The 18545-nt window shown below is 26.4% G+C and overlaps 1 protein-coding gene across 3 annotated transcripts in view; it reads right to left on the reverse strand.

The window, feature by feature from the left end:
• Positions 1-18545, reverse strand: part of LOC126903529 (discoidin domain-containing receptor tyrosine kinase B-like) — a 119055-nt gene that overhangs the window by 10845 nt on the left and 89665 nt on the right. For all 3 annotated transcript variants that reach the window (XM_050681714.1, XM_050681715.1, XM_050681713.1), the window contains 2 exons: positions 11027-11258; positions 8606-8753 (listed from right to left, as the gene is read on the reverse strand). In XM_050681714.1, coding sequence (XP_050537671.1) covers positions 8606-8753; positions 11027-11258 — 380 coding nt within the window. The remainder of the gene's footprint in view (positions 1-8605; positions 8754-11026; positions 11259-18545) is intronic.

Raw genomic sequence — 18545 nt, forward strand, 5'->3', positions numbered from 1 at the left:
GAGGTTGGTATTTTTTAATTGTTCAAAACTAAATTTCAAAATATCGTCTTTTTTGTTTTTAATTTTTCTAAAATAACAGTATCTTCTATTCCACTGAAGTAATTTGTTTTATTTATATTTTGCCAAGACTTTTGGAATTTATTGAAAATAGGAACATCTGGTTTACGTCATCTGACGTATTAAATTTTACTTCAAAAACACTTTTCAATATAATTTCATAAATGTGATGTCTGCATGGTAAGTATAAAATATCACGCCCTAACATTTGCTTGGAATTTATTTTAAAATTTCTGGCCCAATCCATCATGCTCATTGGATGGCCAAGGCCATTTATTGTTTAAAAATTTTTTTGTTTCGGGGCCAATTTAAATTGTCAATCAAAGAGTTAAATATTCGTTCATTATGTATTTTTATTGCAAGTTTATATATTAAACAATGATTTAAGTGCACCAATGTTGCATTAGCGACAAATTTAGATTTAAAATTTATTAAAAATATAATTGATTATGAACCAATAGATAAAGATATTTCTAAAGTAGTTTTAAAAAAAAATTTCGGGTCACTTATGGTACTTAGTATCCCAATCAGCAGCATTGGCATTTTTTGATGATGATTTATGTGAAGATACTAAAATTATAATAGTAAACTCATTAAATAATCGGGAAGAAGATGTATGTACAAACAAACGTATAGTAGTAGGAGTAAATGAAATTTATGATTTTAAAAATAAAAGTATAGATGATTTTATTTCAACTGATTCAAAGAAGTTGTTTGAAAGATTTGTAAGACATTGAAACAGATTTTTTAAATATCAATCCTTTGTTGTGGAAAGACAACAGTCAATATATCGGAGAAAAAATAATAGTAAATATTTTAAAAGTTATAAATGATTTGGCAGAGAGGTGCGTGAAACTCATAGAAGAGTATAATAATATTTTAACAAAAGTCGAAGCACAAAAATAATACCTATTACAGATTGTTACAGAATACCGGCTTTGTTTTCCTAATTGCAATAAATACACATTATCCCAAGAATTTTAAAAAAGATAAATTATTTAAAATTTGTAGTAAATTTTTTTAGTACGTTTTTCTTTGTAAATAGTTAAATAGTCTCAGTAAACTGAGACGGTATTAATTTTACTCTGATGTATTTTTTTTAATTAAAATTAAAATTAAAAAAAATTGTAGGTTTTGAATAGTAAATAATAGAAAAAATGTCGATTTAAAAATGTATAGAAAATTAAATTTAAAACAACGGTTAAATGAATTTTTTTTATGTTTTTATAATGAACGAATTATAAATTAACAGTTTTAACGGCAAGAATAGAACATATACGTTTTTATTTTTTTAGGGCTAAATAAGAACTTTTCGAAAATTTTTTTATATATACTTTTTATAGAAAAATTGTATACCTACAAAAAAGGTCGAATAAACTTTTTCGCAAAAGCTAAAGTTTTTGAGATAGACATAAAAAACTAAAAAATCACCCTTGGGGGTTATTTTTAACCCCCTTGGGGCACGTCTTAGAGTTGACCAATCGTCTCCAAATTTCGTACAATTTATTTTTACATGTATTCGAATAATTCTAGGGGGTGGCACTAACAAATATTAAAAAAAAAAAAACCTCTCATGTAGCTAAGGGTCACCCTAATGTATATGATACTTACAAAAAACTTATTATTTTTAAGAGAAATCGAGTGGCTATCTTTAAAAGAATCATGCTGTGTGTTGTAAGAGTTGATACTTTTGAAAGTGTACATGTGAATATAAATATTACAAAATTTGTTTGGTTGATGTTTTTTGTTTTTAAAGTAAAAAAAAAAAACACTTTTGCATATTTTTTTCTAAAAAAGTTCCTGCGATTCATATTGATGGTAAACTTTTAGTCATAATGGAGTGTCAGTGGAGACGAAAGTTTGGTGCATTTAATAGCATTTCCCGGTCTCATTTCAAACTCTCTTCCTCACTGTTGTACAGTTAAATAGGTAGGATGTAGAGAGTACTTTGTATTGCAAAACATAAGCTCCGGATTTCCTCTCGATGAACATTAAGTAAAACAAACTTATCCGACTGATTTCGAATTTGTAAATGGCACGTTTCAATAGTGTCTAATATCTCACTGGTAGAGGATTGGGTATACTTGAACCACATTACTTAATCTGATCAAATCTCAAGTTTGGTACAAGAGAGACACAAACATTTCCTTAGCCGATTTACACTACAGTACGCAGATGTAATATCTAATGAGTAATGATTGTCACATAGAGAAATTCAATTAATTAGTCTGAATTAAACTATCCGTACAATTTTTAAGCTAATTAGGTGATAATGATAAATTAATGTATTATTAAAAGACCAAGCAACAATACTGATTTTATTTAATAATTTCTACATTTTTAATTTTTCATCATAATAAAGTTGAATATCTGCTGATTTCGAATTTTAATGAAAAAAATAGTTTCTAGTTTTATCTTTTAATAATTTGATTTTCGCTCTTAATTTTTATATAAGGTAATTTAAAAACAAATTGTTTGTAAGTGTGAGGTAATTTGGGTTAGTACCAATTAGTTTTGCTTATTATTTATCTAAAATATAGTTTTTTTACTTTATAAGTTTATAGTTGACGAGTTGCTTTCCCCAAAAAATGATAAATTTTTTGATTGTTTGATGTTTTAATCGTCTTTCCCCGTCAGATTGTCTGATCTCGTAGAAAGTTCACAGGGTAAAGTTCTAAGAAGTGTGTCAATTAATTGTTTGGTATAGTAATACTTTAGTTAATTCAAAATGTTTGTCAAGTATTGGATGGTTTAACAATGATTATTATTATAATAAACTTCTTTAGCTGTACAACTGTCTGTGACGACGGTAAGCTCATCGAATTAATCATCTTCAAACTTTTCTAAAGCGATAAGTTGCCATGTACATGTGTTCAGTAACCGTGTAAGTCTAAGATTTAGCTCCCACGCCACCTGACCGGCTTTAGGCAACTCAGTCTAAAACTATGTTCACAAACGACATAACTTATTTCAAGCGTTAATTATACTATGAAACTATATATTTGAAAACCTTGTTTAAAACGCATAAAACTCAGTAATAACTAATCTATAAGTTAATAAGTTTAAAGTTGTATAATAGATTTGCTTTAATAATCAATAATAATTTTTAGTTAAGTAGCAATAATAATAAACAGTGAATACTCTGAATACATTAAAAATATTTTATTTATCACTAAAGTAATCACTATTGTTCACTTTAGTACTGTTTATTCACTTTATTTATTTTTCGCTATTAATATTTTACAGGGAATATGGCTATTTTTTTCATTGATCACGAAATATAAAATATTACCTAAGTTTCAAACAATTAAACAACTTTATTCATATAAAAGAAAAATAATAAAGGAAAGTAAAATTGAATTTTTCATTATGAAAAACTATTCTTTTGTATGTATTTAAAAAAAGTATTTTATTTTCTCTTTAAGGCTAAAAAATATAAAGATTACAAAATCTACATTCTTTTAACAATAGTTCACGTGACCATGAAAATGAAAAGCTATTGAAATTCCTAAAGGATTGATGATTAATAACTGAGAGCAATAAATGTCTTATTGCTTTAGTTTGTAATGATATAAACTTGAATTGTTAATTAAATATTATTAATATTATTTTAAAATTTAAACTTTTTTCATCAATAAACTAATTTTCTTTTTATATTTTTAATATATTTACTATGTTTTTTTGTTGTATCCAATGAATGAATAGTGCAACTTTATTTTTTTGACAAGTTATTCAAAAACCGTTTTCCTACTAAAAAATGGGTAAAAATCAAGTTTCTCTAAATAGTAGTATAAAAAAATTGTTGGATTGTGTTTATGAAACGATAAGACTTTCGTGAAATAAAATATTTGTTTAATGAATATGTAAGATTATGAAGTGTATTTAATGTTGTTGTAATGGGAAAGAATCAATTGTTTAATTAACATAGATAGAAGAAGTTAACTATAATGAAAAACTTATTTGCTAATAATTATTTAATCAGAATTATATAATATTTTTCGTAAAAAGAAAATAAACGTGAACCTATGATGAAGTACTATTATTCTTCATTTTAATTTGTAAAACGATTACTTTATACTTATATGTTACTTTATATTTCATTAATTCAAAGCAGCACGTCTCGAGGATCTTTTGGTATGCTGGTCAAAAATCTCTCGAGTATCATAAATTTAGACAGCATAATACTATTTTGCATGTGTTTATAGATTCTATAAGAAAGAAGAAATCTCTCGCTTAATATTTAGTTGTCCGTTTTTACAGAGCCTAAATCATGTTCTCCTCAAATACGTAAAAGTAAATTCATGGAACGAGTTACTTTTATGAGACTCGTAATTTTCTATATGAAACTCCCCTTTACTTGATGTACATGGCTTTTCATAATCTATTACATTAAATGCGATTAAGTGCAACATTAACTTGACGATAGAAATAGCGGAATTAAAATTAACCACGAGAGACGTTTTAATAAGATTGAGCATTTTGGTATTATCAATGTATAAACTAAAATAAATAAATTAGTAAGTCTTCGTGTACATAGTATTTACATACAAGTACATAAACTTGTCTATTCTGGATAGGATTACGCTAAAATAAAAATAAATGTTATTATAGACCGATTCAGTATTAAAAACAAGAAAATTTCAGCAATTGAAAATTATGTTGAAATTAAACTGGTTAAAATGTATTTTTGTGTCAAAAACAAAAAATACAGAATAACTTTACAGGAAAATCAAAAAGTTAATAATAAAATTATTTTGTAAAACTGAAATTTATTTAAGGAAAGTTTTTCATAAATCGAGAACAAAGTGATTACAATTTAATTGGATAAAAGGTTTCCTATGACTATACGAATTCCTGAAAGTGCTTTTTGGAAATAAATATGTTGAACTGTTAGATAATCGAAAATTGTTGTAAAGGCAAAATACTTAATAAGAAAAAGAAAATATATATATTTTGTAACTATTATTTATCAACAATTAGGTTTATTCCTATTAAGACAAACAACATTTTTGAAATTATTTGTAAACTCGATAAATATTTATTTCACAATTAAAAATCTCTCATTAAGTACATATATTCGATTTGAACTCTTTTGAAGTTGCGTGAATGGCAAGTGGAAAGAGTGACACATAAGTAGTACTGAGGAATCCAATATCCTGGTCGAATTCTAATATTCAGGTATACGGGTAAAAAATCAAGCGAATATGAAGGAAGTAAAATTCATTAATATTTGATGATTACTCAAATCTTATCAGTCATGCGAAAGTATTTGTAAGTTTCGTGTAAGTGTACATNGAAAGAGTGACACATAAGTAGTACTGAGGAATCCAATATCCTGGTCGAATTCTAATATTCAGGTATACGGGTAAAAAATCAAGGGAATATGAAGGAAGTAAAATTCATTAATGTTTGATGATTACTCAAATCTTATCAGTCATGCGAAAGTATTTGTAAGTTTCGTGTAAGTGTACATCACACACAACTAATCTCGCACTCACATGATGCGCCTACAGATCAATACGATAAAATATTATAAAAGATAACAAAAACGTAATAACATAACAATATAATTTTTCGAATACATCAAGATGTCATTTTTTATACAGTTTAATTTATGTTTAAAATATTAAAATCACTCGGTAACAATTCTAAAATTTGAACTCGTTTAGACATTACATTGAACATTTTAAATGCGTAAATATTTATTAAAAAAGCAGCAACCTTTCATGTTCAGCCGTGTACAAAAAGTGTTAATTTGAGAAGAACCGTATCAATATTTTCTTTATTTAAATCGCCTTATTCACAAAATTATTGATCGATTCGTTTTACAAACATCTCACTGGAGTTTACTTTAAACAATTCCATATTTATTTAGAAATTTAATACGTCGTATATTTTGTGTTTTAAAAATTGTGTATTGTAAAATGCGCCAAAATAAAAGAAAAATACATTAGTTATAACGTTGTTAAGTCAATTATAAATTTGTATTTTCGAATGCATGTGATGATGTGTATTTATTGTTAAACATTTTTTTGTGAAAAATATACGCATGGCTATAATACAGTAGGGCAAAGAACTACTACAATGACGTCGGAAATGCTTTTACAATGACAAACTGTTAAAGTAAAAATACATAACATTTCTCAATATTTGGGATTAACAATGTGTTATCAATACCGAAATAAGCATAAGTTGTTAAATTTGACGATGAAACTTTTATTGTGGAAATCTAAACATGTACCGCAGTTATTAGATGTTCATATTCTTCTATTTACAATGGTGTGGCGCATGTATCTTTTTTTCGCTGTTCGAATTCACACCATGTGATGGCGAACACGGCAAATGAAATACCGTGTCGGTGGTAATGGACGTGAGAGTTGCGTGCGCCATGTCTCTGGGGGAGCTGCGGTTAGATTGCCGACAGAAGAACAATATTAGTGTGGCGGCTAAAGTTTACGTCGTACGTGACTTTGGTCGCTAATAATCGCTTAGCCTTTGTACGTTTAATAATAATAATAATAATAATAGTAATAATATATACCAAAGGCGAATGCAGCGGCCACTGTTTATCTCACACGTGCCCCTATGTTTCCCACCGCCGGGGGGTTCAACTGGCGAAGACGACGTTTCAATTTAAACATTATGACACTAAGCCAATATAATAACACTGCCGTTATAATGTGACAATATTATGTAAACTGTCTCGACAAGCGCGAGAAATTTTCCCATTACGTATAAAAATCTAACGAACTAATTGACAATTACAACAACACACTTTGACTGTTTCAACGATCTTCTCGCGATTTTTATCGAATGTTTATCAACTATTTGATTATCAATTATGTTTTTTTTTTTAGATTTAAATGCTGAAGTAAACTTTTAATATAATTATAATTGATAAAATTATCATAAAAAATGTATTCATTTTATACTTCATAATTATCTTAATTGAGTTGACAAAAGTTAAAACTTTTAATTTTTTTTTTTTTTACAGTTTTATACGTTTAAAGATACGAGTTTTTAAAAATGATGAAAACTGAAAGAAACCTACTACGCATATCACATTATTTTAATGTGATTAAAAATGTAAACATACAGGCCTAAGTACGCCCTACAAACTATTTCGAAAATATTAGAGCTAATCGTTATTTTATTTTTAAACAACAATGGTTCTTTGTAGAGCTGCTCGACACAAAAAATTGATTTTCTGTTACAATCCCTTATACCCTTATACAACCTTTCGGTTATCAAATGGCAACTGCGATATTTTTTATATCAGAGTCATTCAATTGGAAAGAAAGTTTTTTTACATTCAACGTGTTACAGCTGATTAAGTTTAGGGACAATTAGAAAAAAGCCTACTTATTTTTAATAGACGGCATTTTTATCTGGAGCAAGTGCTACCGGTTCATGACATGATGTATGTACATTTTATCGATATACGACATGATGACTTTGCCGTCTTTTAAAAATAAGTAGGATTTTTACTGATTGACTCTAAACTTTAAATAGCTTCAACTCGTAGCAGAAAATTAATTTTTCTCGTTAAGAAGTTCAACAAAGAACCATTATTTTTTTAAATAATAATAAGCTCTAATATTTTTGAAGATATTTCTTAAGGACAAGTTAAGGAATGACTCTGCATGTGGATGATCACTAATTCAATGTAGCTGATCTAATTCTTGTACTATATACGAAGAATTAAATTTAATACAATATTGTTAAATAGATATTTACTTAAAAGAAACTAATTTTTCTACAGTTTACGATTTTTTTTTACTTTTGTTAAACAAATAAGATAGGAGTGCACAAAATGACATTAAACAACAGTAAAAAGATACTAGTTAAAGTGTATATATTTCATTGCCTCGTGGTTTTATTTATTTCGACTTGAAGAACATCCAATTAGTGAATAAAGTATAATTGGCTACCCAGTTATTTATTAGAAAAGAATAATAAAAAAAAATGTCAACGGAGACGATATAGTCTACCCATGTTATGTAATCTGTATTTAAGGTTGAAAACGGTATCTTTTGTGAAGAACCAGCCATGAGGGTTGGAAGAGAAGAGGAGTCTGAGAAGGCGGAACTGTATCCCATTATGTGAACGTCCGTTGTCGTTCAAAAGGCTCCATTAGTCAACTTTGTGTGGCGAGTTACAGTGAAAACGATTACGGATATTATTCACTATAACTAACAGTCATACACACACATGCGGAATCTTTTGATGATATTTTTTTATAATATTTTATTTATTTTATTTTTACCTAACATTAACTAAACTGCATTGCCATAAGTTTCACTATTAATGAATGCCGTTTAGTACGTCTGGTTGAATGCAGTTGACACAGACTTTATACAAAGGCTTTATGTACATAAATATATAGATTTAATTTACTACTCATTCGTGTGTATTATTTACGAACGGACTAAAGGTGAAAAGGTTACAGTCATTATTTTTTTATTGTGAAATATGCTAAGACGATTTTTGTGTTTCGCATTAAAAAAAAATTTTCATTTGTGAAATTAATATTCTTGAATCTACTTACGCTCCCATGGACAACCGTAGATTTCCACTCTCATACATACAGTTCTTGGATGTTGACTAAATGGTACAAAACGGACTCGGCTCGCTACAAATGGAAGCTCCAATTCTTGATTGACCGGCAAATATGTATTCACATTGCCGGGTAATACCTGTAAATGTATTAAATTACAATGATTATAGATTTAGTTAGTGCAAGTTATTTAAAATTATTGTATATTTGTTAAGTATTTTTGGATTAGTAGGATTATTTGGATAAAAAACATGTGAGCCGTCTCGGGACGCCTTACAGATGTGTAATATCGGAACTATGTTGTATTTAAAGTATGATGAAAAATAAATGGTTTTTTATAGTTAATTAAAATATTCTTAAAAATTGATATCATTCAATTATTTAATCAGTTTTAATTATTTAATATTATATAAGTATAATATTAATATTCGATGCTGCCTCTGATGTTATTACAATGACGATTGCTCGATGATTTTCACTGAAGTTGTACGAATACATCACACTTATTTAAAATTTTTTGGCAATGCTCTTCAATAAAGTGGAAAAAAAAAAGACTTAAAAAATCTAAACTAGCTTAAATGGTTCTTTTTATCTTCGGCCAGGCACAATAGATTACTATTGCCAGTTAGGCAAAACGTATAGCTTGTGGATGATCACAGATACAAATTTCACGGGGCTAGATGTTTCTATGCATTTTTTTCTTAAGTTTTTCAATAATATTTTACATAAATATAAAATTAAGAAAATATACTTGAATTTTAATACGAAGTTTAATTATTTTTACTGAATTTTTAATATGAAATTATCGATTTTACCAATTTTTATTCGTACAAACAGGCAGCCTCCTAAAAATTAATAAGACTCATAACTGTTTAAATGTATTTCTAAAAATCTGTGAATTTATGAAAAAAATTTCATAACACTTTATAACACGCACTTTTATACACTTAACGTGAGTACATACATTATAAACACCTTATTATAGAAACATAATTAATATTCATAATTGATTGCAATATCAAATTTTATACGTAATGTATGATAAAAATGTTTTTCTCTGACACACCTAATATTTTATGGCCTTTTTTTTGTCATTAATTATTATGTATCTTTTTCATAAAATTGTGGACATTCATTAGGATAAACATATCTCTCTATGTACGATCTATGTTATGTATATTACACCGCAATACACGAATCCAAGGATTGGCGCTACTGCTTGAATATGTGACATAGTGTAATTTTACTTTTACTGAAATAAGCAAACTAACAGCGTCACTCACATTATATTATTACAGTTATTACATTCAAATAAAACACAGGCAACGTGTTCCGAAGTGAACAACAACACTATTTGATAAGAGATAAGGAGATCAGGTCTCCCCCACCAAGTATATGCTATAGGCATAAGAGTTCAAAACAGTGAAAAGAGGGAATCATCGATTAGAGTGGGAATATAGTAGTCGCTTCTTTAAACCTCGTATTAAATGTTTCACATCAAAAATCATTTTATATTATACATTTTAAATGAAACGTTTAAATTGAGCGCCTATTAATTTTAAAAGCTGTCATATTAAATTCTATATGAAATAATGGAATTTGAAACTTAAAATATTTTTCGGGGTCAGAGATACAACAAAAATATTTGCCTAGGGCTCTTCGACTTGTTTCAATTTCACTTACCAACTCGACTGAAGTCATAATTGAACTTTAATTACACTTCTGTTTAATATTGAAGTTTTTCATTATAAAAAAAAAAGATATGGTAATACGTACGAACATTATTCTCATTTCGGATATAAAAGAATTAATTTTTAGTAATTAAAAGACTATTGAGTTTTAAAAATAAAATTTAAGATCATGAATGTTTTTGAATTTTGCAATTTATTAACTCATGGGTTAAAAAAAATGTTTAATAATTAAAAAAATGATGATTAATTATTAAATATTATAACAGAAATTAGTACTACAATTAAAGTGTTTAGAAAATAATTATGATATAAAAATGTGTGTTTTATCTTTGTGTTTAAAAATGACAGAGATAAAACCTACAATTAGTTCGTAGAAAAATGTTTAGAGTAACAATTTAATTTGATTTAATATTTAAAAAGCTTAATACTTTGACTATAATTATGATCAATGGTATATTTTTGTGGGTGTGATAAAATATTTAGGTGATTAGAATAAAATTAATTATATTCATTTCATTTCGTACGTTTCCAATGGCGAACAACTAAAAACCGTTGCTTAAGTTAAATCATTTAATGATTTATAAAGGTAATTAATATATTAATCTATATAGGTCAATAATTCATTTATTAGGAATCACTGAATTGATTAAATAAAAATACTTCATTAAATGATTCATGATAAATGAATTATATTGTATATGATTGGTTTGTAAAATATTACCTTGTTGTCTCTAGAATCTTTATACTCCACCCATCGTCCAATGGACTTCCTCCAATACTCTACGGTAAATGCTTCTGTAAATTCTTGACCTTGGCCGTTACCCCACCTACCTTGGGTCTCAGTCCATGTAATGAGATGATCGCTATCCAAATCAATCTCTAAATATTCTCTTACTTCACTACTAATTTGTGCTTTGGGACACCACGCACCACCGTTTTTTTCTTGGCGAATTCTGAAAAAGAAAAATGTTTATAAGCTCCAATCAACCATATTTATATGTGATTTTTTGAAAATATTACAAGAAATTACAAGTGTTATACAACGTGTATTTTTTATAATATTGAATAATATATTTTATAACATATTATAATATAATAATATGTTTTATGAGTTTTAACCGCACTACAATTTATTATCAATCTTAATTTTTGTAATTTATATATTTAGATTACTGTTAATAACATTTACGGAAAATATCAATAAAAAAGATATTCAATTGACATATTTCGTTGTTGTGTATAGAGTAAAAAAAATAATACTTATATCCTATAGGGTTACATGCATTTTAATTCGTTTCATTTATAGATCATTATCTCAGATGAATGATTATGCAAAGTAAGTGATGTACGTAAGACATACTCGTTCATATCGTTTCCCGTTCACTTATTTTATTAATTAATCAACTGACATGAAATGCTTTGTGCGAACATTTTTTTAAATACAGTTGTAATATTGGAAAAGTATAACTTTATACTTTTCAATTGTTATCATTGTTATTGAATAACACCACTCAGATGCTTGTTGTTTAAATGAGAATCCAAATCACTTCTTGTTAGTTGCTATAGAGTTTACTACTTAGTGAATACGTTGATATAATACCAATAAATAACACTTTTGAACACAGTTTACAATTCATTAATGTCTAAACATAGTTGTGGAACTACCGAAAATAGCGTTTTAGCATTATGTACATTTTGTTAAACGCCATACAACAACCTGCCAACCCTTTTGAAATATATATATTTTCCGAAATTATTGTTTATCCAACATGGCAATTAATAATGGTAATATAATTATTGTGCCGGTTGGACCATTTAGTTGGCATATGATTATTAGCACGATGGTAGTCATACTGGAATTTTGATATCCCAACATTCAAACTTCATGCAAAACAACAATAATAAACGATGTACGCGGATTCTTGGGATAATTTAGGCAACTATTCCGATATGCCGAATAAATATTTTTCATTTTGGAGTTCCATTCGATGGTCAACTGGAAAATGTAATAGATGACGCTGAAAAGCGTATTTTAAGAGGTTACTAGATTTACATAATAATTGATGTTTCTAGAAATAACGTTACTGATTTGCTGAAATTGCTAATAATATTTAGAGGTTAAAGCAAATGTTTTCACAAATACGGAATTTTTTAATATTTTTTGTAAAACACATTTAAAACGATTCAATTTTAGAGAGTACTTAGGAACCATTATATTATTAAAGTGAATAAAAAATATAGTTTCAAAATGTTTGTTAAAACAAAAACGAAATTATAGTTTTTTTAAACTTTTGAAAACTGTTATGAGTATTTAATGTTTGATGATAGATTATTTAAATGTTAATAATTTCTACCTCTCAAAGTTATAGAAAACTATTTTTGCAAAAAAAAAAAATAGTTTTCACAAAATTAATTAATAGCTTATGTAAGTAGTCGCTGTAAATAAACCTGTTAACATACAGATCACGATAAAAATAAAATTATAAAATGGCTTTTTCTTTTATTATACGTAATACTACAATATATTTATAAAATTTGATATGAATTTAGTAATATAATATAAAAGGTCAAAACTTAATTGATGATTTTAGTAATTTACTTGTAAAGGTTTTTAATAAAGGAAAATAGTATATTTTACGATGTCACAAAAAAAAAAAAATCATAAGTTTTATTACTATATATAAAGTACAAATGTCAAGTGTAAATCGAATAAATAAAATATTCCAGTAATATCAAATTATAAAATTGTTCATCAATTTAAATCGTACAAGTTTATAAATAAAGTTAATGTCATTTAAAAACTTGCATGAATTATTAAGTATTGTTTCTTTTCAAAAATGCTTTTTCAATAAAAAAAAAACAAAAAAAGATTGCTTTGCATAATTCATGGACTTAACTAACTTCTTTAATTATTTCAAGTAAATTTATTTTTCGATTGGGCAATAAAACGAAAATTAAATATTGAGGATAATTAGTAGAATAGAAACAAATGCAAACTTTAATTATTGTTAATTTTTATTGTGACAAGTAAGTTGTAGTATTCACTTGCTTGTTATTTTCCAGTAATAATGTTGAATTACTTATAAAAAAGTTTAATAATTTATCGCCACATTTCTTTTAAATTGTTTTAACTGTAAAATTCTTTCATAGTTAATCACCGAATTCATGAAATGTACTAATAATAATTATAACTTTAAATCTACAACAATGCGTTAATATGTTATTTATATTTACATTTTTGTGTATATCATTAGAAAGTATTATCAATATTTTTCGTTTGAAAAGCTTTATTGTATTATGCGTATATGAATTTGAAAGGATGTAATAATTCTTTTATAATGCTTTAAAAGTAATTATTTTATTATTCATGTTCAATTTTAAAATTAATTTATAGCAATACAACAGACATAAACATTTTCTAAGACCATTTCAAAAAGCAGTCACTGTAATCGTTTATATTGGAAATCTCGTAGACCCAGAAAGAAAAGAACTTCATCAAGGCACTGTCAATAAGAAAATGTTAATATTCCAACAGTTTTGTTGTACGTGCACGAAACTGAGTTAATTACTTTTCAGACCTGCCAAAATAAATCAAGACACGATTTGGAACACATTTTTTACCTTTGGAAACAGAACAGCGTGTACCAACATTTAATTCAAAATGGTTGAAATTAAATTTTTTTTTAAAAATTTAAAAGATGTTATTTTTTTTCTGCTAAAATAATCAAATAATTTCATTTTAAATTAAATTTTTTTGTATTTACTTTAATTATTTTATATTTTTTTAACTCAATTTTATGGCCATAACAAAAAATTATCAAAAATCTAGCTAACCTTGATAAAATTGACAAAATCAATAAATGAGAAGAACTTTCAACCGTTGACTAAAATAGCACATTTAAGGTTATAGTTTGTTACTTATGAATTAAACTTTGTCGTTGTATTTTCATTAAATAAACTTATCTTATGGTAACGGTAGTACACTATAAGTAATTAATCTTATGACTAAAAAGGACAAGTCTACTAGTGGTACGAAATTAATTGAACTTTAAGGAAACATTTGTGGCTTGGACCCATTTGCCGGACGACGTCACTCAAATCCTCCCGACAAAGTCTTCTTGCTCAGAATAATCCATCGCTATGACTTGTTCTTATAATACCAGCTAACGATTATTTTGGAAAATTTAATACATTGACATAAACTAATTTAAATCTTTGGATTATCCTTATTTTTTCAAACTGTGATATATTTTGACGTTTGTTAGAACATTATTTGATGTGTATTATTTTTTTGAATATTAATTAAGTTAAAATTTCATCTTCAGTAATTCGTTCGGTTTTATTGAGCCTAACTAAATATTCTTTCTTAATCAGTGTTCATAAATTTGATCAAAATATTAAAATTTATTATTTTTCTTGACATGTAAAGGACAATATCCTAATTAAAACTATCGTCCCAAGTGAGTTTTAGGCTTAGAAGTTTTAATGAACATTAATATTGAGAGGGACGTAAATAATCGTACCCTTCTAACGAGCAGATACGTCAAATAAACATGCACAAAGTTACTTGGATGGGTAACTTAATGTGTGAGGAATTTTAATCAGACTCGACTGTCCGTCAATACTATACAAATTATGCCCCAAAGATATACTCTAATTAAATGCATAGAGAACGGGGCTGATGTCTAAGGAGGTGTTTAGGGTCGTCGCTCCGACCAATTCTTAAAAATATATAACAAGTCCGTTAAGTATGATCTGTTTATATTTCATAATTACCAATTATTAATTAAATTTTAAATTTATCCACCATACCATAAAAATAGTATAATGGATAGATTTAAAATGTTATGTTATAAAGTCATCAGCGTTATATTTTTAAACAGGTTATATAGTAATAAATGAGGCAATATTTTTTTAAGGTGATTTGAGGATGGAATCGATATAAATATTTTAGTTCTTCTTTTGCACTATTGATATTTAAATGTTATTAAATTTGAAATGGTTCCATTTTACTGTATTCCAAAAATTTGAATAAGTATTCGCTTTTAAGATGATATAAAATTTTAAATGAAAAACTTGAAAAATTCTTCAAAGTGCACATAGTGATTATACAGAGTGTTCATTAAGTAAGGAAATAGGTCTATTATTACAAACAATGAGAATAATAGAAACCAGTTTCTTTAATTACTGAACACTCTATATACATTAGATCCTAGAATTTACAAGAGAATAATAAAACTTTAATAATTTTAATATCAATAATCTCTGTTTTTATAAGAAAATATCGCCAAAAAAAAATGGTAGTATGGCTAAAATTTATTGAGTTAACCTATGTCGAAAAATTGTAATTTAAAAAAAAAAGAATAATTATTAAACCTTTTAAAAAACAGATTTTTAAAAAATAGTTTGCAAATATTTTCAAACGTCAATACAAATTTTTGCAAACTATTTTTTATGTTAAAAGTCTATTAATTACGTAAATTTAAAATTAATTATTCATTTATTACTCAGTATTTAAATCATATTAGAAATTAAATCCCGTAATTTTAAGAAGTAAGGTCATTAAAATTGTGATTATGCTTTATTAACAATTTAAATTTGAAAGTAATGAATATATTTTATTAGTATAAATATACAAAATGTTTTCAGATTTTAAACTCCAAAAAATGTTCCTTTGATGATAGTAGGTAAATTTTTGTATACGGAAATAGTGTTATATCCCTCCCCAATAATATTTTCCCAGAACCAATTCTGATGGACTATAGCATAGTCTCAGTAATTAAAATTACAACAGACATACTGTTCAATATTCCTTTGAAATTTGTAATGTAGTTCATCATACTCTGTAACTTGTCTATCAAAAAATACTCAAAAAACCCCAAAAACCTTGATATTTTTGGAATTAAATTTTTTTTAATTTTTTCATCATGCTATACACTTAAATCATGAATGATGTTCAATTTTATATCTTTGATATTTTAGTAAATAAATTTTAATTGTATGAACTTGTAAGATCTTTAAATTTTGTTAGTAAATGAATTATAATAAGTAAATAATAAATATTGTATCATAATAGAAATGTAATTAAAAACTCGAACTATTTTTCTATTCTAGATCGTATATTATTTCCACTAGAGTTTAGTCAAGCTAATGTTGTAGTACGATAATAGTGTCATCATTTATCATCATCATTTCTCTAGATATTTTCCAAGCTATTTAAAAGAAACTTATTATCTGCTCCATTCATCACGAATAACTTTCCTAAGGTCAAGTTATACCTTAACATTACACAATATACTAAATAATAATTTAATGTTTTAATTTTGTTTAATTTTATTCTTGAACGAAATATTTATTTAAACTATTTATGTTTTATCTATGTTATATGATTATTATTGTACATGACACGATTTAGATCTTTCTCTTGCCAACAGCCAACGTCATGGACGTACGTATAATGTATTCTTATTCTCTTCTATAGGTAAGAGAGAAACATTTGAAAAAATAAAATAAAAAAAGGGTTCAAATTTCTACTTTTCTATCTTTTCAAATTATTTTTTACCTACTTAAGAGAAAAGGAATAAAATAATACCTAGGCTCGTAAATTACATAATCGTCGAATCCCTTTTCTACACATTAAATGGCAACCAAAGATACAAACACATGGGTGTAAAGTAGGTAAAGAAAAAGGTTTCTATTGTTCTTAGTGTTTGTAATAATTGACCTGTTCTTTACTTTTTGAACACTTTGTATAAATACAAAGTTATTTTTGTTTGTACATTTTATTAATAATTGAGAAATGCCTAGATTTTTTTTGACATTAAAATTTTTACTAATTTTAAAAATATACTTAAATACATTGTACATATAGAGTGTTCAGTAAGTAAGGAAACAAATCAACTGTTACCAACAATGAATACGCGTTACAACAATAAACATCTTTATGATAAATCAATAATTTGTTTTATTATTTATTGAAAAATAATTAAAAATTTAAACAGTATTGTAGTTTGAGCAGTAGAAAAAAAGCTATAACTTGTGGTACATAATAAAAATTAAGTGTTCTTGAGTGATTCAAAATTTGAATTTTAAAGTTGATATTATAATATGATTCAAGTTTATTTACCACTGACACTAAACTTCCATATATAATTATGTATGAATACTAAACAATCGTTATTGTTGTAATAAAAAAGAAAGGGTTCTACAAAATAAAAAGCTATTACATATAAATACTTAAGTATATCAAAAAAATACATCTTCGTAGTTTCGTTAAAAGATGACTGTGTTTTACTATTTATTGTTTTACTAGGTCGTCCTTATTCTTGAGTGTGAAAAACATATAGACACGAACACGCGAAGACGACCACAGGGCTTAACTGAAGTTTTGCATTAAAGCTATAAACTTTTTAAACGGTCTTTTGAGACACGTGTACATACACAAATATAATATTATATATATTATTGTTAAAACTAAAAACACTCTTGCATTTTCTGCTATTTATATTAAAAAAAAAGACGTCTCATCGTTATTTCATCTTAGATTTATACACGGAAACTGTACTTCGGGGACACAAAAAACGGTTATAAGAGTTTTTCAGCTTTATTATACTCCATGAATGTGTATATCTAAAAAGAAATAAAAACTCCACCTGATGAGATATAACTGTATATATGCATACGTATAGGAGCAGATTTTTATTCTGTATGTGCTCGATTATTATATATCTACATTTTAAACAAACGATACATACAAACTCAGTCCAACAAAGCAACATAATTATATATTTCTAATATTTATCTTTTTTATAAGAACGTTGTTGCACATAGTACGTGATTAGATCTCTCTCAGTAACACACAATTGTCGTTAACGGCATCTCTTTTTAAGGGGTTTATATGTGCAAATAAACAATTTTATGTAGTTTTGTAACGGTGAGTGTTCTTTATCACGTTTTTGCTCTAATGATGCCACATCATTGATGCGAAAGTATTGTGAAAAAAACTAATGTAAAACTGTACAAGCTTCCATCAATAAGGAACAGAGTAATAATATGATTCGAAAATTGAATTTTTTTTATTTTAATTTTAATTTCTATATGTTACAATTATAAACGGTATTACAAAATATGCCCTAACTAAATGCCCAAATACTTCTCTCTACTTTAAAATATTTGTTAAACAGTTATCATTTTGTCGACATTTTTTTTACAGTTTTTGTTTTTTTAGATTATATTTAAAT

Source organism: Daktulosphaira vitifoliae, unplaced genomic scaffold (assembly GCF_025091365.1).
Source record: "Daktulosphaira vitifoliae isolate Bord-2020 unplaced genomic scaffold, ASM2509136v1 Scaffold_4, whole genome shotgun sequence".
In the NCBI taxonomy this organism is placed as follows: Eukaryota; Metazoa; Arthropoda; class Insecta; order Hemiptera; family Phylloxeridae; genus Daktulosphaira; species Daktulosphaira vitifoliae.